The 27,655-nt window shown below is 37.2% G+C and overlaps 5 protein-coding genes across 10 annotated transcripts; 4 read left to right on the top strand and 1 right to left on the bottom strand.

The window, feature by feature from the left end:
* Positions 1-153: 153 nt before the first annotated feature.
* LOC103832382 (photosystem II 10 kDa polypeptide, chloroplastic-like) lies at positions 154-12,917 on the bottom strand. 4 transcript variants are annotated; one of them, XM_033274209.1, is made up of 5 exons: positions 12,894-12,917; positions 794-978; positions 639-697; positions 498-553; positions 154-416 (listed from the first exon to the last, which is right to left on the bottom strand). In XM_033274209.1, exons 2-5 carry the CDS (start codon positions 951-953, stop codon positions 269-271), a joined length of 423 nt encoding a protein of 140 aa, XP_033130100.1. In that variant the 5' UTR covers positions 954-978; positions 12,894-12,917; the 3' UTR covers positions 154-268.
* Positions 3,491-6,890, top strand: LOC103832379. Its single transcript, XM_009108374.3, has 9 exons — positions 3,491-4,228; positions 4,428-4,557; positions 4,879-5,405; positions 5,481-5,561; positions 5,639-5,743; positions 5,827-5,940; positions 6,035-6,118; positions 6,201-6,272; positions 6,350-6,890. Exons 1-9 carry the CDS (start codon positions 3,908-3,910, stop codon positions 6,620-6,622), a joined length of 1,707 nt encoding a protein of 568 aa, XP_009106622.1. The 5' UTR covers positions 3,491-3,907; the 3' UTR covers positions 6,623-6,890.
* Positions 9,143-12,731, top strand: LOC103832378. The gene is made up of 12 exons (XM_009108373.3): positions 9,143-10,142; positions 10,257-10,386; positions 10,472-10,574; positions 10,660-10,783; positions 10,848-10,913; positions 11,082-11,120; positions 11,224-11,304; positions 11,392-11,439; positions 11,617-11,667; positions 11,775-11,843; positions 11,930-12,181; positions 12,260-12,731. The coding sequence occupies exons 1-12, from the start codon at positions 9,993-9,995 to the stop codon at positions 12,506-12,508; spliced, it is 1,362 nt and encodes a 453-aa protein (XP_009106621.2). The 5' UTR covers positions 9,143-9,992; the 3' UTR covers positions 12,509-12,731.
* Positions 12,733-14,784, top strand: LOC103832377 (NADH dehydrogenase [ubiquinone] iron-sulfur protein 8-A, mitochondrial). Its single transcript, XM_009108372.3, has 8 exons — positions 12,733-12,879; positions 13,206-13,284; positions 13,392-13,445; positions 13,532-13,623; positions 13,707-13,820; positions 14,147-14,214; positions 14,305-14,416; positions 14,509-14,784. The coding sequence occupies exons 1-8, from the start codon at positions 12,826-12,828 to the stop codon at positions 14,602-14,604; spliced, it is 669 nt and encodes a 222-aa protein (XP_009106620.1). The 5' UTR covers positions 12,733-12,825; the 3' UTR covers positions 14,605-14,784.
* A 62-nt stretch (positions 14,785-14,846) lies between these two features.
* On the top strand, positions 14,847-22,495 carry LOC103832376 (histone acetyltransferase HAC1). Of its 3 annotated transcripts, XM_018653103.2 has the most exons (17): positions 14,848-15,105; positions 15,197-15,515; positions 15,737-15,851; positions 15,934-16,195; positions 16,277-16,741; positions 16,826-16,968; positions 17,072-18,661; positions 18,771-19,067; positions 19,154-19,432; positions 19,585-19,713; positions 19,814-20,014; positions 20,122-20,264; positions 20,344-20,656; positions 20,735-20,874; positions 20,948-21,026; positions 21,116-21,726; positions 21,831-22,495. In XM_018653103.2, the coding sequence occupies exons 2-17, from the start codon at positions 15,331-15,333 to the stop codon at positions 21,943-21,945; spliced, it is 5,067 nt and encodes a 1,688-aa protein (XP_018508619.2). In that variant the 5' UTR covers positions 14,848-15,105; positions 15,197-15,330; the 3' UTR covers positions 21,946-22,495. The 3 variants fall into 3 exon arrangements, with proteins under 3 accessions (XP_009106616.2, XP_009106617.2, XP_018508619.2); XM_009108368.2 differs by having other exon boundaries at positions 14,847-15,105; positions 15,210-15,515; positions 16,277-16,968; XM_009108369.2 differs by having other exon boundaries at positions 14,847-15,105; positions 16,277-16,968.
* Positions 22,496-27,655: the final 5,160 nt, after the last annotated feature.

Below are 27,655 nucleotides of genomic sequence, written 5' to 3'. Positions count from 1 at the left end.
GCAATGCTTGTTGATGCAGAGTAAGTCTTTGATCCAGCTTCTTCTAAATCATTAGGTGTTGATGTAGAAAATTTGATAGTGCACCCGCCAGATAATGGCGCGCGAGATGGCTTAATATAATGTTGTATTCAAGTTCTTGTGCACCTATAGATGAATATGTATACAAACACTAGCTAGAATTCTTATAGATTCAAAGTATGTTATGAGTTTTCAACAACATTAAGAGAACAATAACACAAAACATGAGTTACACACATATCTTATAGATTTACTGAGCCAAAGCACTTGTGTTGTACACAAGAAGAGCTCCTCCGGCGAGAATTCCGGCGAGTGTCACCGCCCAGATTGCTAATCCGGTGACTCCTCCCTTGTACACATCACCACTCGCTGACCACTCGTCCTCGTTGTAGATAGGACTGCCAACCACAATCACCATGTTGTCAACAACATATCCTATGGTTCTTATATAAAATATGAAAAGTGTTATAATCATTCACCTGTATCCATCCACGTTAGCTCCGTACTTGTCAACGAATTTGTAAACACCATATCCCTAAGATCAAAACGGCACCGGTTAAGAAAAATAAAACTTGTAACCGTAACGTTAAACTACATCGGTTTTTATGTATATATATAACCTTGCCCTTTCTGCCGGAGGCGTCGAGGCCATCCCTCAAGTCCATGCTGCCGTTAACACCTACAAGCAAAAATCGATATAACAGAATAAGCTATAGTTTTAATTAACAGTAGCTTGTATACCAAGGTAAGAGTCTGGTGTTCATATTATACGGACCAAAAGGCTTGTCGGTCTTGATCTTCTTAACGCCACTAGCGACGATTTTGAAGGAAGAAGGAGCTCTTGTGAGCGACGGCAATCCTCTCACCGACATCTTCTCCACCGTGAAACCCGCAGGTTTCAACGTAACCGATGAAAGCATCACTGAAGCAGCCATTTCTTCTCTCTCTCTCTCTCTCTCTGTCTCTAGCACTAGTGCATGTTGTGTGTGGTCATCTAATATGAGAGGAGATGCGATAAGTGATTTCTGTTATAACACGTGGCGTTTGTTGTGTGGCTATGGTCTGGATATCTTACTTCACTAACGTTATCTTCAACTGGTGAAGGTGATTCGTCGATGGTCTCCATAAGTTTTGACACGTCGGATTGTCACTGTTTTTATTTTCAATTTAGATCCTTTACAATTTAATTTACTTATACAAACCCTACTAGTCTTTTTGTTGCAATTGTGGGTGTTGGACCTAGAAGACCTAACACAAATAACCTCTTGGGAGTGAATACGGACGATTAGACCATCTCTGATGGGAGTCCTATCCATTGCAATTCTAAATATTTATGTGTATATGTATATATTATATAAGTATATGTAAGTGTGGAAACCATTTTTTTGGGAAAAACTTCATGCAAAAATTCTAAAAATTAAAACCTTCTATTGGAAGTACTCTTAGCTCCACTCTGAAATTTAAAACATGGTATTCAATTCCATCTGACTAAGCAAATTACAACTTAGTTTGTAATACGAATTAAAAGTTAACAAAATTTTTGTCAAAGTTTTTTTTACTACTAAACTACCACCGCTTGATTATACTCATAGTCGGTTTTGAACAAAATCAACTGAAATAATGATATGTAGTCCCCAATTTTAAAAATAAAAGAAAATAGATAGTGACCCATATTTATAAAATATATATTTTATAAAAATTCTTACTAAATTATCTGTAACTCTTGAAATTTAGACCGACCCTAGTTACCCCTACGAGTTTGTCCGAGATTTGTAATGTATTTCCTTTGTTGATGCACACAAGTCACAACGAACCGCAAGTTTGTATAATGACAGCTTCCAGCTACGTCTGGCTACCACGTTTCTAGTTGCCGTTGACAAACAACACAAGTAGATGATTTGTTTGTTTATCTTTGATGATTAATAAAATCATAGAAAAAATAAAAATCGTAAATGTATAATGCTCCTTCAACCATGGCTTCTCCGTAACTGGAAACATCAACAAACTTGACCCTTGTCTGAATATTATAAGAGTCCTAACAGCAACACAAGTTCTAATCATATTTATCATATATATATATATATATCCGCATGTAGAAGAAGTATATGATTGTACACAAGGATCTGGTCAGTGTGTTTTAGTAGAGTATTCTTTAGAAGACCACGATTAGTATTCGTTTGTCTTCTTCTCGGCATACTCTTCTACTCAAGTCATTAGAATACTATCAACTACAGTATTACTTTAAGATATTAATACAAATCAAAGTCGTTTAAGTTAATAACTCTTGGTTGATCCATCCATATATGTTAGCTACACGTCTAAGTCGTGAAGTGAAACAAAAATACAAAACTACAATTAATAAATTTCATATACTTAAATCTAAAATGCACCCACCACAGCTTAAATAAAACATTTCTTCCCCATCGAGACTGCTTCCATTGGATGTGGACCCAAACAAATCAATGATTTGTGTTCTAAAGACTATATCAGTAGTTATAAGTCAAGGAACATTGAACTCTTCTTATGAAAATAATTACACACTTTGCGGATAACAAATTCTTTTCTTAGATAAACTCACTTTAATACAGCTAAATATATTTGTTGCATATGGATAGAAGAATTTGGAATATTTGTTCTATTCATATAATCCCAATAATATAAGCACACGGTACTATGGATACAGATATAATAGAACATGCTTAACTAAATAATGTCAATGGAACGAAGAAACACACATGCTCTAAAAACACAAACTGAACCTTATTACGGACATCATATAATGCCAAATTGCAAGAATATTTTACGGACATCATATAATGCCAAATTGCCAATAGAATAACTAAATAAGCAATTATTGGATAAGCTGTTTTTCTATAGATCAATAGATCTAAACCGAACTAAAAAAATAATTCAAAACATTATGTAAAGGGTTATCTCGATATCAAAGCAATGAACAGTGGATTGCACTACTTTAGAGTTACAATCTGATGGATGAAACGTATATACAGAGATAAGATTCGGTTCGGTTAGATTCATGATTTATGGTATTCAACATTGAGCATTTTACAGGATTTAAACCGGAGTCAACGTAGCTGTACCGTATATATAGTAAGAACAGCCGCAGGAGATTTCACACTCTTGTAAGTAAAGTGGGACCCACAACATTGTACTACTTCAGTAAGTATGTTCATTTAACACTAACTAAGGCTAATCAATACGCTAAGACTAATTAACGACTTTAACCTCTCCGCCTTCTTCTCTCTCTATATACGCTAAACTTTGTCGTCATCATCTCTCTCTCTCTCTCAGAACTTTTTGAAACTTTTAAAGTTTTGTTTTTTCGCATTTTTATTTTATCTCACGAGCTCTTTTAGCGTTTCTGGAAGCTTTAATCTTACCAGTGCTACCCCCCTCCCAATCTAACTTTAACTAAAGCTTCTTACTTTTGTTTATCTCTCTCTCTCTCGTGTTGTCGGCGGTGGTGATTCTCCGGCGAAGCTACTTATTCACCGGAAAATTACTATGCTTGGTGAGAGTTTCCTGGATCCGATTTCTCAAAAGTGGGACCTTGATGGGTAGTTTAGGGAATGTCTTTGAATGAAGCAAAGACTTAAGTCTTGCTCTAAAAGAGGAAAGGGAAAGATTCCATTTTTAGTTTTGTCTTTGCCTTTTGTCTTTGTGTTTGGAGGAGGGAAACTTGCATGTGAAGGGATCTGGCGTTGAACGAATAAGCCTGAGACCGTACTGTGTGTTTGTTTAATCTTCTCTGTCAAGCCCATGTCGGAGAAGCTAGTTGAGTGTGATTCCCCTTGGTTCTGTTCTCACAGCAATCAATCCTAAAGTTAATGCCTTTGTGAGCTTAGGGATTAAAAGTGATTGGCTTTGAGAGATGGAGGATATTGGGTTGGTTAAACAAGGTTGGAACTGGATGCAGTCTCAGAAACACATGTGTTCGAGTGCTTGTTCTGCGGTGAGATGTTTTGGGGAGAAGGTAGGGGAGCTTGTGGAGCGTCACTGGCCATTGGTGTGTAGTGGATGTGGGAAGCTGTTAGGGCTGCTCCGCCTGGGAATTGTTTACTGGAAAGATTGTATTTTGAGGGGTTTCCGTTGCAGTGCTAAGTTGGGCTCAGCTGCTTTGCTTTTGATCATGTGGAGTTGCTTCCTTAGCTTGACTTCCTTGTCTTGCTTGCTCTATGTTCTCCTCAGCATGGTACTGTCTTTACACTCTTAACTCCTTTCTTTCTGGATTTTTAGATCTCTGAACAGGATTGTGTGTTTACTTACCAAACTGGTTCTGAAGTTTTTTTGATATTAGAACTTATGTTTCAAGATTTTTATTTGAAGCTTCCTACATTAGATTGTAGATTTGGTTGTGTTTGATATATTATTTTGAATTGACTATTATGCAGGGAGCTGCTGCAGCTGTTGTTGTGAACTTGGGTTGCACTCCTGGGCTCTTTATTGTCGGACTGTTTGGTATTTTGATTTTATGGATGTATGCAAACTTTTGGATCACCGGCACATTGTTCATAGTTGGAGGCAAGTTTTCTATTTTTAATGCTCTTTTACTGTTACAGAACACAACCAGTTAGTGTTCTAAAAATCGGTCTAGGCGACGTCTCAAACCGATTTTTTGAAAATCAGACTAGACGTTCTAAAAATCGGTCTAGGCGCCCGGCTTTAACAATATAATCTTCTATAAAACGCCTAATCACTGCCTAGCGAGTTCTTGAACATTGACCAATTTAGATTAGTTTTGCTGTGTTGTCTTTAATGTTATTGGTTGATGAGTCTTTATAGTATTCATGATCTATACTATTTTACATGATATTAATTTCTCTAGTTTTTTTTTTATTTCAGGCTATTTATTCTCCTTAAACCACGCCCGTCTGGTGGTTCTAATAGCGGCTGGATATGCAATGTACTGTGTAAAAGTCAGACTCGGATGGCTTGGTGTTCTGCTCTCAATGAATCTTGCATTCTTGTCAAACGATGTATTAAACTGTCTTCTTCAATGGTGTGACAATCTAAGCGAAAAGCCACAACCTGAGGAACCAAAGAAGTCTGAAGAAACGATTATAGAAGAAGACTATCCAGGGGAATTTGAGTATCCATCTGTTCCTGTAGAAGAAGAAGAAGAAGAAGAAGAGAAAACTGAGAAAAAGGTTCACGAGAATAAGTCATCTGCTGAACCAACTGCTCCTACTACAACTGTTGTTAACACCGTGAGGGAGATTACTAGTGTTAAGATGGTTAAAGTGGATACAAGTTCATCAGCTGATGAAATGAAGAGGATACTAAAGAGTTTGAATCATTATGAAGCGTTGGGGTTTTCTAGGCATAAGAAGATAGATGATGCTGTGCTTAAGAAAGAGTATAGAAAGAAGGTTTGGTCCCTTGTTTCCAATTCTTTAATGCAGTTTATGTGAAGGTTAATGAGAGTATGTTGGTTTTGTTTCTAGGCAATGTTGGTTCATCCTGATAAGAATATGGGAAGTCCTTTGGCGAGTGAATCATTCAAGAAACTTCAATGTGCTTACGAGGTAGGATTGTAGTTGTGATCTTTATTATGTTCTTGGTATATTACATAAGGCTTGAACTTGTTTTTGTTGTTTCTCAGGTTCTTTCTGATATTGTAAAGAAGAGAGATTACGATGAGCAATTAAGAAAAGAAGAGTCTAGGACCAGGAGTGTTTGTCAGACATCTCATGCTTCTTCACATCAGGTTTAGTTACTTTCCTTTAAGCTTCTCTGTAGTATCTTTTGGTGTGTGTTTGTCAGACTTTTCTTTTTTTTTTTTATTTGCAGAGTGGTGCTGGTTATAGAGCAGAAGAGTCGAGGAGGATACATTGCACAAAATGTGGTAATTCACATATATGGGTATGCACCAGTAGGACTAAAGCAAAGGCAAGATGGTGCCAGGTGATTTAAATCAAAACCAACTCTTCAAAAAACATTCTTTTTGTTATTTAAATGCTCTCTTTTCAGATAATTTAAACTGTTAAAAAAAATGTAGGATTGTGGTCAATATCATCAAGCCAAAGATGGAGATGGATGGGTCGAACTCAAAGGGACATTACCCTTTGAAAGAGCACATAAGGTTAGTAGCTTTGTTGCTTGTAATGATGGAATCTTGTTTTGGTTTAGCTCAACCACTTTGTTTTTTTTTCATGTCCTTGAAGATTGAGATACCACGTGCTTTTGTTTGTGCGGAGAGCAAGATCTTTGACGTCTCAGAGTGGGCCATATGTCAGGTCTGTTCTCTCTTATCTCAATGTGAAGATGATTGAGAGATTACATGAACATGTTTTTGATTATGATTAATAAACAGGGAATGGCGTGTAGACCAAACACACATAGGCCAAGCTTTCATGTGAACATGGTTGGGTTAGAGAAGACTACACAAAGATCAAACTCGAGTAGGTTCCCATGGGATCTAGACGTTGAGATGATGGATGAGGACGAAGAAGAGTTCGAGCTGTGGCTTCAACAAGCACTTGCTTCTGGTCTGTTTTGCGAGACCTCAAAACGCAGGAAAAGCTGGAGCCCTTTCAAGTTAAGCCAGATGAAAAGCAAGAAACAGTGGCGAAGGACATCCACTTGATGATGTATGAGCTTATTACCAAAGGGTACAAGAATAGACAAAATAGAATTCACACAGCAAAGTGAATGCAAAGATCTGAGTAGCAAACTTTCTCTGTAAATAGAAGCTGTTGGAGGATTCTTGTTCACTTGTTTTCTTTTTAGTCTTTGTAAACTACTTTGAGCAAAAAAAGAGAATTAAAGAAGCTGTTTACTTTTACGTGAAATGTATACATTTGAAACTCCACATAACCGAGTATGCTGTATTATTATTACATAATGTGTTTGCTACATACGTTCAACCCCGCAAATTGTCTAGAACTGGAAAAACAAGAAGCAAAGATCTGTTTTTAGATTAAGTTCGAGAAGAACTTGCAAGACTGGTTTAGTTGGTTGCAAGACCGGTTCGATTCCAAAAATTATTACCGTTAGGAGAGAGCGCACGCGTTTTGTGGCGATCGAAACAGACTCAAAACTTGAGAGAAATATAGCCGTTACGGTAACGCGATAGCTTCTCTATAAATATGCAACACACCAAGACACAAAAACACTTTTTAATCAGACAACAGAACCAAACACAAACACACTATAATCAGACAACAAAACCAAACCAAACCATTTTTCCTCCTCCTTTCTTCTTCTCCAATTATATTGATGTCTTATCAACGCCTACAAAAAAAAAACACTGAAGAAGAAGAAGACCGATACTGTCAGAATACAGATCTCCAACCTTTCTTCCACTAAAGCTCTCTGTAAATCTTTCAATCCCATTTCTCTGCAATGGAGAAACCACCGGAAGAAAAAGCCACCGCCCAGAGACCAAACCGGTTTCGAAATCGATCAAAGCCGGTTCTCCAGTTCCGACCCGTCGGGAGAATCACTCGAGTACCTCGCGCTGCTGAAAAGTAAAGTCTCTCGATTCAGATCCTGATTTTTTGTTTAGCGAAATTCACTGTCTAATTTTCTAAGATCTGTGGTTCAGGTAATAGAGCTTGCTGCCAGAGACAACAAGAAGTTGGCGATCATACACTTCTTCTTTTGCCGAAAGAACGATGAAGCTTTTACCAAATTTCTCTATTTTTTTTTCAAACTTTTGTATGTATGTATGTGTATGTATGTGTGTGTATGTATGTATAATGTATGTATGTAAAGAGAGAGAGTGAGAGAGTGGGAGAGAGAGAGAGAGTGAGGGAGTCGGAGAGAGAGTGAGGGAACGGGAGAGAGAGAGAGAGTGCGTGGGCCCCGCGCGCGCGGGGGAGAGCGCGTGGGGGAGAGCGCGTGGGGGGGGGGAGAGCGCGCGGGGGAGAGCACGCCCGCGGGGGCGCGGTACGCGGGGAGAGCGCGCGGGGGCGCGGTACGCGGGGAGAGCGCGCGGTACGCGGGGGAGAGCGCGCGGCGGGGGAGAGCGCCGGCGGGGGAGAGCGCGCGGCGGGGGAGAGCGCGCGGTGGGGGAGAGCGCGCGGCGGGGGAGAGTGCGCGGGGGAGAGCACGTGGGGGGAGAGCGCGCGGTACGCGGGGTAGAGCGCGCGGTACGCGGGGGAGAGCGCGCGGCGAGGGCGCAGGAGGAGAGCGCGCGCGGAGGAGAGCGCGCGCGGGAGAGCGCGCGGCGAGGGCGCAGGAGGAGAGCGCGCGCGGGAGGAGAGCGCGCGCGGGAGGAGAGCGCGCGCGGGAGGAGAGCGCGCGCGGGAGGAGAGCGCGCGCGGGAGGAGAGCGCGCGCGGGAGGAGAGCGCGCGCGGGCTCCCGCGCGCGCGGGAGGAGAGCGCGCTTTCCCCCGCTCGCTCTCAGGGGATGAGCGCAGGGGATGAGCGCAGGGAAAGATCGCAGGGGAAGAGCGCAGCGCGTGGGGGGGGGGAGTGGAGAGCGCAGTGCGTGGGGGCCCGGCGCGGCGGGAGAGAGCGCGCGCGGGAACGCGGAGGGAGAGAGATGGAGGAGAGAGAGCTGGAGGAGAGAGAGCTGGAGGAGAGAGAGAGCTGGAGGAGAGATAGAGGGGGGGGATAGAGATAGAGGGGGGAGGGAGATAGAGGGGGGAGAGAGATAGAAGGGGGGAGAGAGATAGAGAGAGAGCGGGATAGAGAGAGAGAGAGCGATAGAGAGAGAGAGAGCGGTATAGGGGAGAGAGAGAGAAAGCGGGAGGGAGAGAAAGCGGGAGAGAGAGCATTTAGCTTTCTAGTTGATTTATAAACTTTTTTTTAGTTTATTCCTTTTAAAAGCTTTTGATTTAATTTTTTTATTATATTTTTAAAAGATTAATTATGAAAGCTAATTGCATAATATGAAATTAATGGCATATGGTATCATGTCAATTTTTGATTGTTGGAGATACCATAGTCGATTATGGAAGTTAATCGTATGATGTGAAATTAATTATATTCATTTAGCTTTATAGATTTACATTATATGCATTTAGCTTTCTAGTTGATTTATAAACTTTTTTCTAGTTTATTCCTTTTAAAAGCTTTTGATTTATTTTTTTATTATATTTTTAAAAGATTAATTATGAAAGCTAATTGCATAATATGTAACTAATCGCATATGGTATCATGTCAATTTCTGATTGTTGGAGATACCATAGTCGATTATGGAAGTTAATCGTATAATGTGAAATTAATTATATTCATTTAGCTTTATAGATTTTCAATCTTTTTTTTATTTATTAATTTTTTTAGATTTAAAATGATTGATTACAGAAGTTATTTGCATAATGTAAAATGATTGATTACAGAAGTTAAAATGAGTGAATGATCTTTAATTTTCTTCAAGTTTTTTCTTCTAATAAATTTTGGTGATAAACATTTTTCCTATGTTTTTAACTGATTGATTACAGAAACTAATTGCATAAATGTCAAACTAGTAAACATAGTGTTTTCTTTTATCATTATCTTATCAATTTTGTTTTTCCGTCTGAGGTATTATGATCGTTTTGTTTTACATTATATTCATTTAAATTTGATATTATTTTTATATTGATTTATATATTAATTTACAAATCATTTTTTGTTAGGATTCAGATCTCATATATTGCGATGTGGTTTATAATATAAATATAATCAACTACATGTAACTGGATTAAGAAGTTTAATGTAAAAATATTAATGAAATTATTTTTGGATTACTAAATTTATAGAAAAAAACACACATTTTTCCCTTTTAAATATGTTTTGGGGAAAATAAAAGTTTTATTTTAATTCCCTTTAAGCTTTTTTACTCGCTTGTTCGATTTTGAGTTTGACCTTCACGGAAGAGTTTCCTTTTTCCCCACCGCCGCATCTTCCCCCGGCGGAGAAACCAAAAAAAAAGAACCCTAGAAATTGGAATTTGATCTCTCTCTTACTCGTCCCTTCCCCGATTCAAAATCCGCGTTCGATCGATCGATCGCATTTGCTGGTGAGAAATGAGTCGTCTCTCTTTCCGTCCACGTCCTTTGGACATTCACAAGAAGCTTCCGATTTTGAAATCGTATAAAGACTTTGAAGACGACGACACCCCAACTAGGAACCCTCAGCTGCTGCGTTTAGCTTCTTCCGTAGAGCTTGACCATGAGGTCCAGTCCCCATATAGTCTCTTCTTCTTCTAATCTCGTTTCGATCGTTTCACCGTTGTTAGTTTAGTGTTAAAAATGCTTCCTTTTGCATTTTGGGTTTATGTGTTAATTCAGGTGTCTCCAGTGCCAAGCAAGAAGCTTGCTTCAGAGATACCAACGCCTCAGTTTGTTGTTGTGGATAGTTATGAAAGAGATTATTCACCTACGTTTGGTCAACCTGCTTCTTATCTACGTGCAAGAGGAGGTTTGGTTTTTTGTATTCGTGCGATGAAGGTGCTTCTTTTGCTTACATGGAGACTTAAAGTCTGTGACTTTTTTTTAATTTGCAGCTCGGTCTGAGCTTGGAGAGTTTGTGGAGTATGATCTTGACAATGAGGATGATGACTGGCTTTATGAGTTTGATAAAGATAACAAGCAGCTTTCGCCTGAAATGTAAATTAACTATCATGTTCTAGATGGATTAGTTCGCTCTATGTAGTGCTAACAACATGTAAACGTGTTGGATTGTTTTAAACAGGTTTGAGAGTATTATTTTTAAACTAGAGGTGTTGGATCACAAGACGCGGGAAAGAGCAGGAGTTATTACACCTACCCTTGGATCTCCCGTTCCTGTGCATTTGCAGCTTGATGGTGCTATTGAGGTATATACCTTTGCTTTGATTGGCATAGTATTGTGGATTAACTCTTGTTGTCATCTTATTACAGGCGCTGCAATCACTGTCCATCAATTATGGAGTCTTCCAGGCTATTTTCAACTACTGGAAAGACAAGGTTTGTCATAGCTTGATTGTTATAACTTATCTGGAAACATACGTTGTGTTGCCATGCATAATCCTTGTGATCAGGATTACTTTTCAGATGAAAAACTAGTTAAACATCTGAAGCACGTTTAGCTTAGAAGACTAATGCATATGTTTCATTTTTTTGGTGACAACTTAGCGCAAAAGATGGCAGAAGCCTATCTTACGGCGTTTGCAGGTTTGTACCATTATTTACGGTTGAAACAATCAAGGCCCATGCTCAAAAGGGTCTTCTTACCTTTGTTATTTTAATTGAAGTTTTGCTTCTTTGTTTGGAACAGCCTCCTCCACCGGTCAATGACACCAATCCCTACAATGTGTTTAGACCGAGGGAGAAAGCTCACAGACTCCACACGAGAAGGGTAGGCTGTTATCTTAATACTTTTAGTATATTTGAATTCAATTAGAGAAAGAAGAACACTGAGAAGTAACCTTTACTTCTACTACAGATGCAGAGGAGAGAAAACAATGTGCAGTCATTTGAAAAGCTTCGACAGGTAAGGGAATCACTTGAATTATCTTTACATTTCTTGCTTGAACCAGTCTGAAACTTGAGCAGTTTGCCTTGAATAAATCCCCTTCTAGGCTGTTAATTATCTATTTTGACTCTTTTATACTTTTTCTTTTGTTGGATTCTGAATGCAAGTCTTTCTGGAATTATATTATTGATACAGGTTAGACGCAATCTTGACCAAGCGAAGACCATTCTGGAGGCCCTCATTAAGGTGTTCTTTATGACAGTTTTATATTGACTTGTATGTAACTTTCATTTCATATTTTAACAAAAAGGTTGCATCCTCAAAGTTGCTAATTCGAAGTTACTATTCTCTAGAGAGAAGAAAAGAAGAGGGATGTCATGGATGGCGAGGTTAGCCTTCAAAGAATGCAACTCCAATACAGGGTACGTGCTCTCTTACAACTCTTTGCTAGTTAAAAAAATCGATGCTCCTATTCTCTTAGTCTGACCATTTGGGTTTAACATTGCAGCATGAAACAGAGCTCTTGGAAGATACCTTGGGTCTGCCTGGGTTTCCACCAGCTACAACATCTTACAAGTTTGGCTCAAGCGACGAGGAGTTCATGGACTCAGATGACTACACTAGCACTCACGTACGCACAAGACCTTCCCTTATCTCCAACTCTCGTTTCACAAACTCAAATCTGAATGCATCTCAACACGGAGGCATAAAACAAGAAGTTAGAAGACGACACTCGCATCACAACTGGCTTCACAAACTGGTTAAAAATCTTCTCTTTACAACTCCACCATCTCTCTATATCTGGTTGATATAATTAATCACATTTTGATCTTCTTAGGATCCTAATGAACCGGTGATGCTGTTCACAAAACCGCTGGTTCCTGAGAAACTAGCAGCTGCAGGGATAGTTCCTCCAGCACCTGATGCAACCTCCGGTGGTCAACAACCTCAAAGGCGGTTTCAGGGGAGGATGGGGCGTGGTGGACGGATAATATTCGATAGATGGAATCCTTTGATGCAATCTCACATCAACTGTGGAAACTCTCTCTACATTGCACCAAATCACCGATCTACCAACTTCAACTGAAGAAAAACTTCTTTTGTAAAGAATCTTGAGTGATAGAAGATGTGTAATGTAATAACTATCAAACACTTTGTAACTCTTATTAGTTAATTTTCTGATTGTATCCCGTTAAAAGCAGGGAACGATTCGGTTTAAATTTATAATCCGGTAATGTCACCGGTTCAGTAAAACCAATAGCTATTGTGCCAGGGACTAAATTATAATAATATCTTAATTTCGGGACTAATTTGTAATAATGGATATTAATTCGATTTAAGTTCTCTTTGTTCTGAGAATTTCATTTTTTTTTTTGTTCGAAATCGAATTTGGGAGATCCGTCAATGGCGTCGATGCTTGCTCGCAGGTCTCTGGATACTATCCGTGCTCGACATCTCGTATGAATCTCGTTCTCTCTCTCTCTCTCTCTCGTTTAGTTCGATTTGTTTGGATTGCGTAGAAATGAGGATTGGATTCACTCTCTGTCTCTCGTTTTGCTTTCGAATTGGATTAGGGATTATTGTATCTCAATCGATGTAGAGTGAGAAAGAGGGATTTGAGTTTTAGCTGGGTGATGGATGAATCATAAGAGGGAGAGTTTATCATGATCTAGGTCCTCTTTATGTTTGTGTGACTGAGAGCGTTTTTTTTGCAAGTTTTCATTTTTTTCTATGGTGTGTGTAAGTTATGGTTAGTGCTCTTATTAACTTGTCTTTGTGGATAGGTTTTGTCAGGGCAAGCTTTGCAGGGATCTCATCTTTCTCGACTGCAGTCCCGTGCTATTTCTTATGGCTCCAAGAAAGGTATATTCTTTTCTCTGCTGTTGTTTTTAAGGGTTCTGTGGACCGTTGATGACATGTGTTTTTCTGATGCGTTGATGATGACTTATGTGTTTGTTTGTGATACTCAGATGATGAAGAAGAGGAGCAGCTTGCTAAGGAAATCTCCAAGGACTGGAATACTGGTATGCTATTATGAACTATACACTTTGTTTTTGGGTTTTTCTTTTTTTTTTTCTCAATCTTATCCTCGGGTTTTTGATTTTTGCAGTGTTTGAACGGAGCATAAACACTCTGTTTCTCACTGAAATGGTCCGTGGTTTGTCGTTGACCCTCAAGTACTTCTTTGATCCCAAAGTTACTGTGAGTGACATCTCTCCCTGCTTTCAAATCTTCTGGATGAAAAGAAATCTGTATGATTCTGAAGCTATTTCTTGTGTATGTAGATCAATTATCCATTCGAGAAGGGTCCACTGAGCCCTCGCTTCCGTGGTGAACATGCTCTTCGACGTTATCCTACTGGGGAGGAACGCTGCATCGCCTGCAAACTCTGTGAAGCTGTGAGTCTTTAGATCTATGCTAAGGCTTTAATATTCTATTAGGGCTTCATAACTCTTGTAAAGGCATCTTCGGAAGATGAGTGCCTTTTGCATTGATTTGACGAAAATTGTTAACCCATTATGCTGTGGTTCATTCTAATTATTAGAAGAATCATTTGAGTATTAGTAATATTTGCTGTTGAAGTCGCTAGAGTTCTTTGAAATGATCATATCTGCTGACAGTTATCTGGTTATGTATGAAGATCACATGGTATCTTAGATTGATATAGGATAATTTCTTACCTCGGATTTTGATTTTTGCGAGGGATACTTTTCTATTTCATCAGGTCTGTCCAGCTCAAGCAATCACAATAGAAGCAGAAGAGCGAGAAGATGGAAGCCGCAGAACCACAAGGTCAATATCCCCTTTACTTCAAATTCACTAACCATACGCTTTCTTTTCCACCATTTCGTGTGTAGTAATGATCTAAAGACCCTCTAACAGGTACGACATCGACATGACAAAATGCATTTACTGTGGCTTCTGCCAAGAAGCTTGCCCCGTTGATGCAATCGTCGAAGGACCTAACTTCGAATTCGCAACCGAGACACACGAGGTCTGTCAGCTTCATCACAAATTTTCTCTAAGACACAATAAATGACTCCGTGGCATGTAACATTGAACGTTGTGTATGTTCCACTATGATAGGAGCTTCTGTACGACAAAGAAAAGCTGCTTGAGAATGGAGATCGATGGGAGACTGAGATCGCCGAGAATCTCAAATCAGAGAGTCTCTACCGTTGATGAGAGCACTCTTTTTTTTTTTTGTTAAAGAAATAAAAGACGAGTGCTTATGCGTTTGTTGTATAACCCAGCTTTGTGGCTGTGTAATTGAATTGTTTGTAAACCACTTCGATTCCGGTTCATGAATTCCGGTTTGGGCCAATTATCGCATTTCAGACAAGAAATTAATATTTTATTTTTTTGGGTTACTATTTTAGAACAAATCCTCAGAAAGGAAAGTTGAAAAAAAAAAAGCTCAATCCCCAAATCGAGCGAGCCCTCTACGAACTCTAAAGCCCAGAAAAAATCCCCCCGATTTGGGAAAAAACTTGTCTTCTTTCCCACCTTCCCATCTTCGTTTACCTACTTGATCATCCTTATCTCTCTAACCTCGTCTTTGATTCAGCTCTCTCGCACGTGCCCCAATCGCCTCTTCATCGACTTCGCTTCAATTCAGTACCAACCGATTGGTATCCCGCGAATTTCTATCTGAGTTCAGCTCCTTTGTGAATCAATTCAAAGGTTAGGTGTTCGAATTTTTAGGGTTTTTATTTTTGTTTCAATTTCGTTAATTGGTTACTTAATTGCGTTATCATTTTGTGTTAATTTTCAGCTCTATTAAGCAGGGGACGAGCTAATCAGGAGATGACACTTGGGTGTTGTGTGACTTTAAGTTATGCAGTGTTTGTTACTGTTGATTAAGAGAAGAGGTAGAACAAGGCGAAGGAGATTTAAAAGTTGGTAACAATGAATGTTCAGGCTCACTTGTCGTCCGGACAGGTTTCGAACCAACAGCAGAATGGGAACTCACAGATGCAGAATTTAGTTAACGGTAGTGGTGGTGCTCCTACTACTACTAGTAATGCTGGTTTAGGACCTTCACGTGTTGACAATGACCTCTTGAGACTAAGGCAGAGCATGCGAATCAAGATGTAAGCTTTTGATTTATATATGTTTTTTTTTTAAGTTGTACTTAGCTTCTTTAGGTGTTTCTTAACTTAAAGATACTTTTTTTCTTTCTCTTGCAGTCTGTGTCGTATAATATTGCTTTCTTTCTGTTTACTATTTATGTGAGATTGTTTTGTCTCTCTCTGGGTTTTGTCGCTAGTCAAATCTTTTAACTTTTTGGCTATTTTTTTTTTTTTTTTTTCAGTTTCAGCATCTTGCAGCAGAAACAACCATCTCCAGCTGATGATGCGTCAAAGGCAAAGTATATGGATGTTGCTAGACGCTTAGAGGAAGGCCTGTTTAAAATTGCCAACACAAAGGTAAGTTTTTTTTTCTTTCAAAAATTCATGTCATAAAATTTGAAATTTCTTTCTAATGTGGCACTTTTGATTTGAACTACAGGAAGATTACTTGAATCAGGCGACCCTTGAACCTCGGCTGGCGAGTCTAATCAAAGGCAGACAATTGAACAACTACAATCAACGACAAGCTAATTCTTCTTCCGTTGGAACAATGATACCCACTCCAGGGTTACAACATAGTGGTGGGAATCCAAATATGATGATGACATCTTCTGTTGATACTGGAATGGCTGGAAGTAATAACATCACAACTACTGCTATGAACACTGGAAGCCTGCTTAATTCTGGTGGCATGCTTGGAGGTTCTTTCATGACAATTTACATAAGATATTCCCGTGTCTGCTCATTGTGTCTCTAAAATTTTTTACTTCTTGTGTCTGCAGGTAACATGTCTAATGGCTACCAGCATTCATCGAGTAATTTTGGTCTTGGTTCTGGAGGGAACATGGCATCAATGAGCTCACAAAGAAATACCGGCCAGATGATGATGCCTACCCCTGGATTTGTCAACAACAATACTAATAACAATAACAACAATGGCCAATCTTACTTGAGTGTTGAAGCTTCCAATAATAGCGGCGGATTTTCTACTGCGCCTATGATGGCACCTCAGCCACAGCAGCAGCAGCAGCAACAGAGGCAGAATATTGGTGGCCAAAATAGTCGTCTGTTACATAACCTTGGAAGTCAAATGGGTGTTGGCCTTAGACCTGGCATGCAACAAATAATGTCTAATGTGTCCAACAACTCCACAAATGGTGGTGTTGGGATGAATGCAAAAGGTGTAGATCCAGGAACCAGAAATTCACAGCAGGTTTATGATAACCTTCAGCGTCCAGGAATGCAGGGTAAAGTTTTTGTTGCCTCCCCCTTTTTTTCTTCTGCATTGTCAGCTCATCAGAATATTCAGTTTATATTATTTTCTCCCTCAGGTGAAGGATATGGTACAAATAATTCTGACCCTTTCGGATCTGGAAACTTGTATGGTGCTGTAACATCTGTTGGAACGATGACAAATACTCAGAACTCCAGTACAACAAGTTTTCAGTCTGTGCCTAGAACTAGCTCTTCTCTGGTAAGGACTGATTGGAATTCACTTTAAATTACAACAAGTGAAACATCATTCATTTATTGAGAATACGGATTGTTTGTAATTGATCTCTTTTGATTTTTGGTAGTCACATCAACAGCAGCAGTTTCAGCAACAGCCCAATCGACTTCAGCAACAACCTAATCAATTTCACCAACAGCAGCAGTTTCTTCGTCAACGGCAGTTGAAGCAGCAGAGCCAGCAGCAACAGAGATTTATAAGTCATGATGCTTTTGGGCAAAATCATGTGGCATCTGACATGGGTACACACGTTAAACACGAACCTGGAATCGAAAACCCTAGCGAGTCTATCCACTCCCAGACTCCTGAGCAATTCCAGCTTTCTCAGTTTCAGAATCAATACCAGAACAATGCAGATGACCGTCATGCAGGTTCTCAGATTCTCCCTGCCACAAGTCAGAGTGATATGTGTACATCAGCTCCCCAAAATAGCCAACAGATACAGCAGATGTTGCACCCGCAGAGTATGGCTTCAGACTCTATTAACAGTTTTAGCAACCTTTCTGTTGGAGTGAAATCAGAATCTGGTCTGCCTGGGCAGTGGCAATCTCAGTCACAGGAACATACTCAAATGTCTAATAGTATGTCGAACCAACTGCACATACAGAATGATTTCCGTCAGAGAATGTCAGGAACGGACGAAGCTCAGCCCAATAATATGTCTGGAGGGTCTATAGTTCAAAGTCATATATCCACTACATCAGAATCTCCTAATCCTCAAAACCCTGTAGATACCTCTTGTAGATATGGAAATGGGAATCAAGATCCGAGATTCAGAAATCAACAGAAATGGCTCCTGTTTCTACGCCATGCTCGCAACTGCAAAGCGCCTGAAGGCAAGTGTCCTGACCGGAATTGCGTTACGGTACAGAAGCTCTGGAAGCACATGGACAGTTGTGATGCGCCTCAATGTTCATACCCGCGCTGCCGACCCACAAAGACATTGATTAATCACCATCGAAGTTGTAAGGAATCTAACTGTCCTGTCTGTATTCCTGTGAAGGCCTTCTTACAGCAACAGGCAAATGCACGGCTAGCTCGTTTAAGAACTGAAAGTGGTGCAGCAAGGTCAGTGAATGAAGCTGGAATATCCAATGATGCAGTACAGACCTCTACTGGTGCAACATCTTGTGCTCCGCCTGTTGCTGATATTTCGAAGCATTTGCAACCTTCATTAAAACGATTGAAGGTGGAACAGCCTTCTCAACCCGTGGACATTGAGACGGAAAGTTGTAAGAGCTCAGTTGTTTCCATAACAGAAGCACAATCGTCTCAGTACGCTGAAAGAATGGATCATAGGCAGAGTGATGTACGTGCACCTTCTAGGTATTCTGAAGTGAAAGCTGAGGTTTCTGAAGCTTCTGTCCAGGCACGGCCCGGTTTCAAAGAGACGAAAATTGGAATTGCTGAAAATATTCCCAAGCAAAGGCCTGTCATTGAAGCAGTTAAACAAGATTTGTCTGATGTCTCACCTCGGCAAGAGAAATGCAAAATTGAGAAAGAAGCTGAGCCACCTAAGAAAGAAATTATGGCAGAGTCCGTTAAACCTCTACCAAAATCTGGAAAAGCAGAGATAAAGGGTGTTTCGTTAACTGAGTTGTTCACTCCTGAGCAAGTAAGAGAACATATCCGGGGTCTTCGTCAGTGGGTTGGCCAGGTTTGTGATTTTTGGTAGCTTATGATGTTCACACAAGAGCTTGATTGATGAGTAGTTTCCCTTCTTATATGTACTTAACATTAATCTGGTTTCTTTTATGTGGTTGCAGAGTAAAGCCAAAGCTGAAAAGAATCAGGCTATGGAGCATTCAATGAGTGAGAACTCCTGCCAACTGTGTGCAGTGGAGAAGCTTACCTTTGAGCCACCGCCTATTTATTGTACCCCTTGTGGTGCCCGCATCAAGAGAAATGCGATGTATTACACTGTAGGAGCTGGTGACACTCGTCACTACTTTTGTATTCCGTGTTATAATGAGTCCCGTGGGGACACTATAGTAGCTGAAGGGACGCCTATGCCTAAGGCAAGACTCGAGAAAAAGAAAAATGATGAAGAGACTGAAGAATGGGTAAACAACTCTCCACTTTGTAGTTTTGTTTTGTGTTTGTCTCCTGATTTTTTCGTGCATTCTGTAATCTGTTTCTACCTCTGCAGTGGGTCCAATGTGATAAATGTGAGGCTTGGCAGCATCAGATCTGTGCTTTATTTAATGGGCGAAGGAATGACGGAGGGCAAGCTGAGTATACCTGCCCTTATTGCTATATAGCAGAAGTGGAACAAAGTAAGAGGAAACCCTTACCTCAGAGTGCTGTTCTTGGAGCTAAAGACCTACCGAGAACAATTCTCAGTGACCATATAGAGCAGCGGTTGTTTAAGAAGCTCAAGCAGGAAAGAACAGAGAGAGCCAGGGCTCAAGGAAAAAGCTTTGATGAGGTAATCTACTGGTGGAGTTTGTTAAGGTTTTATGTCTTTCTTGTGTTGTTTGCATTTGCGAGCTCATTTTTTCTATTTGTTATACTTTTATTACTGGTTGGAAACAATAGATTGAAGCTGACATTGTTTTTTCTTTGAATTGATACTGGCAGGTTCCTACTGCCGAGTCCCTTGTGATTAGAGTTGTTTCATCTGTTGACAAGAAGCTGGAAGTCAAACCCCGGTTTCTTGATATTTTTCGGGAAGACAGCTACCCAACAGAGTTTGCATACAAGTCCAAGGTAAGAATGATCAAAGCTCATTGTGAATTTATGCATTTCTTTTTTGATCCTCTCTTGAAGTATCCTTCACCCATTCTCACACACCATTTTATTGGGCAAGGTGGTTCTGTTGTTCCAAAAGATTGAAGGTGTAGAAGTATGCTTATTTGGGATGTACGTCCAAGAATTTGGTTCTGAATGCGCATTTCCTAATCAACGCCGAGTTTATCTCTCTTATTTGGATTCTGTAAAGTACTTTAGACCCGAGGTTAGATCTTATAACGGAGAGGCTCTGCGCACTTTCGTTTACCACGAAATTCTGGTAAGTCCTGGTCTTCTCAAAACCTTGGTTATCAGCTAATATCTAAGTTTTTTCTTTCTTTCTAAACTGTATGGAGGATTAAGGGTATAATTTGATCCTGTGTTTAGATCGGTTACCTAGAATACTGCAAGCTGCGTGGTTTCACGAGCTGCTACATATGGGCTTGTCCGCCGCTCAAGGGCGAGGACTATATCTTATATTGTCATCCAGAAATTCAGAAGACGCCAAAATCTGATAAACTACGAGAGTGGTCAGTTTTTGAGAATAAAACTAGTTTTTGTATGAAATAGTGGTTTACATAATCCAAATTCTCATGTTGTTAATTTCAGGTACTTAGCAATGTTGAAAAAAGCTTCAAAGGAGGGCATTGTGGCGGAAACTATTAATCTATATGATCATTTCTTTATGCAAACTGGGGAATGTAGAGCTAAGGTTACTGCAGCTAGGCTCCCGTATTTCGATGGTGACTACTGGCCAGGTGCAGCAGAGGATCTTATATTCCAGATGAGTCAAGAAGAAGACGGCAGAAAGGGAAATAAGAAAGGAATGCTCAAGCAAAAAATCACAAAAAGGGCTCTTAAGGCTTCTGGGCAGACTGATCTGTCTGGGAATGCATCCAAGGATCTGCTGCTAATGCATAAAGTGATCTTTTTACTTTCTATCCATTTTACTATTTTTTTTTTGTTCTTCTTGTTAATTTATATTCACCTTTGTTTCCAGCTTGGTGAGACCATTCATCCAATGAAGGAGGACTTTATCATGGTCCACTTGCAACCTTCTTGCACACATTGCTGTATGCTGATGGTATCTGGAAATCGTTGGCGCTGTAGTCAGTGCAAACACTTTCAGATTTGTGACAAGTAAGAACTCTTCCTTTCTCCCTTCTTCTGCGCACTAAGAATAAATATTAATAAATGTTATTCTCCTCTTTAGGTGTTATGAGGCTGAAGAGCGGCGTGAAGACAGGGAAAGGCATCCTGTTAATTTTAAGGATAAGCATGCGTTATATCCTGTGAGTTGCATTCGCTTGTTGAGGATAGTGTCCTTCACCTTTTGTCTGCGGTCAGTTTTATAAATATTTGCGGGGTATTGATTTTGCAGGTTGAGATTACGGACATTCCTGCAGATACAAGGGACAAGGATGAGATACTCGAAAGCGAGTTCTTCGATACTAGGCAAGCGTTCCTAAGTCTTTGTCAAGGGAACCACTACCAGTACGACACGTTGAGGCGGGCAAAACATTCGTCAATGATGGTCCTTTATCATCTGCATAACCCAACTGCTCCAGCCTTTGTCACGACCTGTAATGCGTGTCACCTCGACATTGAAACTGGTCAAGGCTGGCGCTGTGAAGTATGTCCAGACTACGATGTGTGTGATTCATGTTACCGTAGAGATGGCGGAGTTAATCATCCTCACAAGCTGACCAATCATCCATCTCTAGCTGATCAAAATGCTCAGAACAAAGAAGCGAGGCAATTGCGTGTCTTGCAGCTTAGGAAAATGCTTGATCTTCTGGTACATGCATCACAATGTCGTTCCGCGCAGTGTCAGTATCCAAATTGCCGGAAAGTGAAGGGGCTGTTCCGACATGGTATACAGTGCAAAGTGCGTGCTTCGGGAGGTTGTGTTCTATGCAAGAAAATGTGGTATCTTCTGCAACTCCACGCTCGGGCCTGCAAGGAATCTCAATGCCATGTACCTCGTTGCAGGTAAACGAATCAACCTTTCATTTAGACATCAAACACTTTGGTCCATTTAATTTTGTGTTGATGATCGTTGTCACTTGTCAACCTCTATCTCTCTTTTCATTCAGTGACCTGAAGGAGCATCTAAGAAGATTACAGCAGCAATCAGATTCACGGAGAAGAGCAGCTGTGATGGAAATGATGAGACAAAGAGCTGCAGAAGTCGCCGGGGGATCAAGTTAATCAAAACCTGTACATTTATAAAAGATCAAATCGAAGTTCCTTTCCTAAAGGTAACAACCTATGTTGCCAATTTCACCGAGCCCCAACAAGTTGATCATTATCCTTTTGAAGAAGAAGAAGACCAGACAGTTAGAGACTAATGGGTGAATGTAGCTTAGGTTCGTGTTTAACATGCGCTCAGAGTGTGACTTGATTTTCACAAGAAGAAGAGGAAAGTCGTGTGTTCTTCAAAGATCAGTCTTGAGTTTGAAGGTCAGTAAATTTGATATGGTTTGTTTGGTTGGGTGATCGTCTGATAGTGTATACATACATACACACACACTTTCCTCTCATGTTATTTTTTAGGTATTTTGTTTGTATTTTTGTAAATTTGCCATTTCTGATTTGGGAATGGCAATAGTGTAACATATACAGTTACTTTAACGTGTTGCTTGCAAGCAAAGTAAGATAGTGAGATCTTCTATTCCACTTTTTTTTTCTTATGTTTTGATGAAATTGTATTCACACTTGTAATCATAATAATTTAGTTTATCTGGATTAGCTTTTGCTTTTTGAAGCTTCACATACTATATATATATATATATATCATTTTTTTTGTTAATTTTTATGGTAAAAAATACTAAGTTAATCTTCTCAGATGTAACTTGGTTAGTTTGAAAAAAAGAAGAAAAATTGATGAAGTTATTAGTTTAAGAAAACAATTAAAGAGGTAAAAAATGTTAAGTGTATTGAATAAATGTTGGTGTCAATAGTCAAAGGGACAATGAAGGTCAACCCGTATATGTTTAAATGTTGGTGTATGTATATGTTTAAATCGTAAAACCAGATGTAATTCTTATCGTTGCAAAAACTATAAATCTACAAATATGTCTAACGGTTTATATTCATGAAAATAGCATCTTAGTTTTTAAGAAATCCAATGAAAAATGTTTTAATTTATAACCAGTAACACTTTTATGTTTCAATTGAAGACTGTTCTACAAACTATAGGAAAATTGCATACAATATTCATTAAAGAAACTATAATTCAGTAACTAACCAACCAAAAATTCTTTTCCATCATTTCTAAAATATATAGTGTACTATCATTTCTATTTGTTTTTATTTTATTTTTAGTTTGTTTATTTCTTTCCCTTCAATCTTATTTCCTTAATAGTCTTTAATAAATTAATTTTCAAATTCAACTTAGAAAAATATAATATTTTTGTACATATAACATAATTTGAATTTTTTAAATCAGATACTTAAAAAACTGTTGATAAATAATTATACAATTTTCTGTCATATTATATAGAACATCCTGTCATTCTATTTTATATGTTGATGTTTTCTTAGCAATAATATATATTTATGTTATAAATACTATAGTAAGTTTATATTACTTTTTACGAGTTCTATACTATTTTCGAAAAGTCATATTATAAAATTCAATCGTTTATAAATGTTATCTAAATTAATTTCATTCATTACTCAGTCTAATTTTTTTTTTTTTGCTCAGTCTAATTTAATTATGTTTAAAAGCTATCAACATATGATTATATGTCTTATAATATAAAATTATGTATATGTACTTTATTAAAAAAGCAGAATAAAAATTAAATGGCATAACAACTTTTTGTCTAGAATGGGAAGGGAAAAAAAGAAAAAAAAAGAAGTAATTTTAGGTATTCACTTCATTTTCCAATTATATGTGAAATATTATTTTATTTTTTAATTAAATATTTTTAATAATTATTGAGAACTTAGTTAGTTCACAAATTCATCCATTATTATAATGATCTATATATCGGTAACAAGAGTTGACAAAAAAAAATATATATCGGTAACAAGAAAATGAAAAAAATGAAATATATTCAAAAGTAAATGTAATCGTGTTTTTTTTTGTGTGGAAAATGAGTTCATTTCATAACATTCCTTTAAGATTACTAGTTTGCAAAATTAGTTTCTAATAATCCACGGTTCAACCAATTTGACCTAATGATCCAATAACTTGTAAACAATATGTTTTTTTTTTCTTTCTTTTCAAAAGCACTATTATGAATGTTTCACTCTGTTAATGATGATTTAGTTTGATATTATGGACTCACTTTGATATGGTTCCTGTATAATTGTTACCTAAATACACAAAAAGTTCATAGAATGATTTTTCACTTGTCATCCAGACCACAATCACTAGTTACACTTGCGTAAAGACATTTTTTTCCTATCTATTATTATCATTTCTTTTTCTATCATTTGACTGTGGAATTGCCGTGTGGTCCCCAAACTGCTGAATCTTGAACATTATTGGCTTAGGAATCGATATATCACGTATTGTTAATCTCATTGGAGGAGTCGATACTTGATATAAAGTAACATGTTTATGAAAAATGAATATACACCCATCGAATGTTTTTTAAACTAGAAATGAAACAATAACTGAGGAGATGATGCTTGGTCTTAACTCTTAAACTATAAGATTCTAAATGACGTAAACAAATTAATGTTTAAGAAATAAGAGTATTATTGATATTTACTAGTTTTATGTTTATCAGACCAATAAAATCTTAACTCTTTTTATTGTCATTTAGTTATTCATACCGGCCATCATGATGCAATCACGTCCGAGTCCGAGTCCGGGTCCGAGCTAACGTAATTGATTTCTTCTACTCTTCTTATTTGAATCAGTTAATAGAATTTCAGTAAATCTACACGTCGAGTTTCCTGTGAATATATATATTTGTAACTTACAATGCATAGTTAATAAATAGCTTGTTATCTACTGTCTTATCGTTCCCTGAATTAATAATTTTATTTACAAAAACTGTCTTCGTCTACATTAACCAGTTTAAATTAATTATTCACGAACACGCATTCTAACATACACACAATTTTATGGCAGACGACGACTTACTGGGGAATTAAAACTACAATATTTAGACATTGGGATGGACAGTGCAACCACCATATGAAATGACCTGTTAATAAAAACTGAAATTTTAAACTTTGTATAGAACCATTGACCAAGACTCCAATCTAAAGAAGGTTACTGTAGAATTAATCATTAATTTTTTTGGTTAATTGACATATCAAACCAAAGATATTATACTACCATCACAATTTTTTAGTTAATTAGACACCGCAGAATTTCTTGAGCATTCACATAAAAATGATATCATTGAGAGCTACTTGATTAGTGTAATTTTAAAAAGAAAGAAAAACAAGTTTGATCTCTTTTAACTTCTATAATAAATGAGTTTACTAATCAACTAACATTACAAAAAATTACAATAAATAAACATGTTGCAAAAGTTCAATGAAATATATTTCACTTTCAAATAAACGATAAACACAATTTTTGAATAACAATCAAACCCGAACTATTAAAAATAATTATAGTACCTGAAAAAACATGTTGAATTAAATATTAATGTGTAACAAGGTAATAACCTTATAATATTCATATTCGTTTTTTATTTTTTTGGCAATAACCTTATGTGTACATCGATTTATAATCAATAAAATTATTCATCTCCTTTCAATATATATGTTTTGATATTTTCACTTCAATTATCAAACAATCAACATCTACAATAACAAAAATACTTCTGACAGTTTGTTCTGTTATATATTTTACTAATTGTTAACTACATATAAATTCTATGTTTTCTCATCAAAAAGTTTGAAATTCTGTCAGATATTCGGAAGGGACATGATTTTGTTTTTCTTGGCATATAAAAATATTGTGAATATATATCTTTGTAAACAGCATAATGATTCAATTAAATTTATGTTATTTTAATGAGTTTTGATTAAATTTTAGTTAAAAGGTCGTACAATAAGAGATATATATATACAAACACTTAAACTAAATATGACTTTGGAAAAGAAGATAGTTAATTGTTGCTATTTTCAAATAGTTGTTTATATTTAATTTGAGGGAGAAATGTTTTTTCACAGGGGTTAAGTTGATGATGCAAGAGTTTTACTGGGCCAGTAAGCAAAATTAATCATATGTTTCTATAGGAAATACATGCAAATTTTTTTTTTCAAAAATTCACATGGTCAAATGATACCCACATGATCATATGGTAGCTCCACCGCTGTTCAAAATTCGATAATATATGTGTAAGTTGTAGACGATTGTTTTGAATACTCAAATTACACTTGGAATTATTTTGAAAAAAGAAACTATTGATTGGTTGATAAAAGGCAGTCAAAAGTCACGTCAAAACTAATGAATATTTGGAAGTTTAAACCAAATTATCCATGGCTCTCCATAATATATCATTGTTATAAGGGCTTATTTGTTAAATAACCAAAAAAATAAGGAAAATTAGATTTTTAGAGAGAGAGTAGAAAGAGATAAGAAGAGAAAGTAGGAGAAAGAGGGTGTTTTTAGTTAGTTAATGAATTTTGGTTTTTGTTGTGTATAGTGGATGCAATTTCCCTTGTTATAAACACAACAAGATATGAATCCAAGATAAAAAACAAGCGAATCACTGAAAATAACAGATCGTTAACACTAACACATTAAGTTAACTATCATATGAACTAAAACTAATTCAGACTTGATTTTAATCTAAAGAGTTAACCTATATACTAGATTTTGACCCGCACGCCCGTGCGGGTGTACTTTTAAAAAAAAAATATGATGCTATTTGATTTTTATGTTAGTATTTAGGATTTGGCAAAAAACTCGAATTCGAAGAATTGAATCGATCCCAATCCGAATAAGTAGTACTAAATCCGAACCGGAATGATTAAATATCTGAATTATTCAAAATTTTGGTATTTGAAGAACTGAAATCTAATCCGATCCGAACCGAAGTATTTTGGGTATCCAAAATAGATTTATATACTTACTTGTATATATTAATTATTTTTAGATTTAATATATATAAAAATATCCAAAATATATATAATACTTTTAAGTTCGCTTAAATGCTTGAAAATATATACAAATAATCAAACGTAAATATCTTAAATAGTTAAAATATACTCAAAACTCCAAAAATACTTAAATAATTATTAATTCTCTATCTAAATATTTAAACCAAACCTATTTAAATTGATTATCCAAATTCGAACCAAATCCTCAAAGATCTGAACTGAACACGAAATCCCAAAAAGATCCGAAAACGAATCCGAACACTCACTCCTAATCACTATTATATATATATATCCTATATGTGTCATCATAGGTTACAAAATATGTGTTATCATATAATTAATCGTATTTTATACGTACCATCAAATAAGTTTTCTTATAATTAATAATATTTTATACGTACAATCATATAAATAATCATATATATTATATTTTAAAATTTAATGTGAAATATAAAAACCATAATTTAAGTTGGTGTTTGAAATTGAGCTTTGTATTGTATTTTTTATATCTATGTTGAAAACATTTTTATAATAGTTATTGGAAAATATATTAGTAAAAATCAAATTTTGAATATATATATATATATATTTGAATGAATTTTTGATATAAATTAATTTTTAAATTATTATTTTGATTTGAATATATATATATCAAGTAACATAGACCCATTACTTTTTAATATAATGTAATGGACTTCCAATTTTTTTAGTAGCATAAGCCCATTATTTTTTTCATAACTTACTGATATCCATGTTTCCAAACAGTACTATTTTTTAACTACTATCCATATTGCCAAACAATCTCAATGTGTACTTCAACTTTAATAATATAGACTTG

Source organism: Brassica rapa, chromosome A07 (genome assembly GCF_000309985.2).
Source record: "Brassica rapa cultivar Chiifu-401-42 chromosome A07, CAAS_Brap_v3.01, whole genome shotgun sequence".
NCBI classification, from domain to species: Eukaryota; Viridiplantae; Streptophyta; class Magnoliopsida; order Brassicales; family Brassicaceae; genus Brassica; species Brassica rapa.
This window is presented reverse-complemented; position numbering and strand designations above follow the sequence as displayed.

What these genes read in the sequence shown, in the direction of transcription:
- LOC103832382 (XM_033274209.1), bottom strand. Translation starts at nt 953, where the DNA reads ATGGCTGCTTCAGTGATGCTTTCATCGGTTACGTTGAAACCTGCGGGT. An exon ending in CAAGACCGACAAGCCTTTTG is followed by an intron (nt 698 to 793) that starts GTCCGTATAATA and finishes TTTTGCTTGTAG; the next exon opens with GTGTTAACGGCAGCATGGAC. An exon ending in GCTAACGTGGATGGATACAG is followed by an intron (nt 417 to 497) that starts GTGAATGATTAT and finishes TGTGGTTGGCAG; the next exon opens with TCCTATCTACAACGAGGACG.
- LOC103832379 (XM_009108374.3), top strand. Translation starts at nt 3,908, where the DNA reads ATGGAGGATATTGGGTTGGTTAAACAAGGTTGGAACTGGATGCAGTCT. An exon ending in AACTTCAATGTGCTTACGAG is followed by an intron (nt 5,562 to 5,638) that starts GTAGGATTGTAG and finishes GTTGTTTCTCAG; the next exon opens with GTTCTTTCTGATATTGTAAA. An exon ending in CTCATGCTTCTTCACATCAG is followed by an intron (nt 5,744 to 5,826) that starts GTTTAGTTACTT and finishes TTTTATTTGCAG; the next exon opens with AGTGGTGCTGGTTATAGAGC.
- LOC103832378 (XM_009108373.3), top strand. Translation starts at nt 9,993, where the DNA reads ATGAGTCGTCTCTCTTTCCGTCCACGTCCTTTGGACATTCACAAGAAG. An exon ending in AGCTTGATGGTGCTATTGAG is followed by an intron (nt 10,784 to 10,847) that starts GTATATACCTTT and finishes ATCTTATTACAG; the next exon opens with GCGCTGCAATCACTGTCCAT. An exon ending in ACAGACTCCACACGAGAAGG is followed by an intron (nt 11,305 to 11,391) that starts GTAGGCTGTTAT and finishes CTTCTACTACAG; the next exon opens with ATGCAGAGGAGAGAAAACAA.
- LOC103832377 (XM_009108372.3), top strand. Translation starts at nt 12,826, where the DNA reads ATGGCGTCGATGCTTGCTCGCAGGTCTCTGGATACTATCCGTGCTCGA. An exon ending in CTCCAAGGACTGGAATACTG is followed by an intron (nt 13,446 to 13,531) that starts GTATGCTATTAT and finishes TGATTTTTGCAG; the next exon opens with TGTTTGAACGGAGCATAAAC. An exon ending in TCGCAACCGAGACACACGAG is followed by an intron (nt 14,417 to 14,508) that starts GTCTGTCAGCTT and finishes CCACTATGATAG; the next exon opens with GAGCTTCTGTACGACAAAGA.
- LOC103832376 (XM_009108368.2), top strand. Translation starts at nt 15,331, where the DNA reads ATGAATGTTCAGGCTCACTTGTCGTCCGGACAGGTTTCGAACCAACAG. An exon ending in CTAGAACTAGCTCTTCTCTG is followed by an intron (nt 16,969 to 17,071) that starts GTAAGGACTGAT and finishes GATTTTTGGTAG; the next exon opens with TCACATCAACAGCAGCAGTT. An exon ending in CACTTTCAGATTTGTGACAA is followed by an intron (nt 20,875 to 20,947) that starts GTAAGAACTCTT and finishes TCTCCTCTTTAG; the next exon opens with GTGTTATGAGGCTGAAGAGC.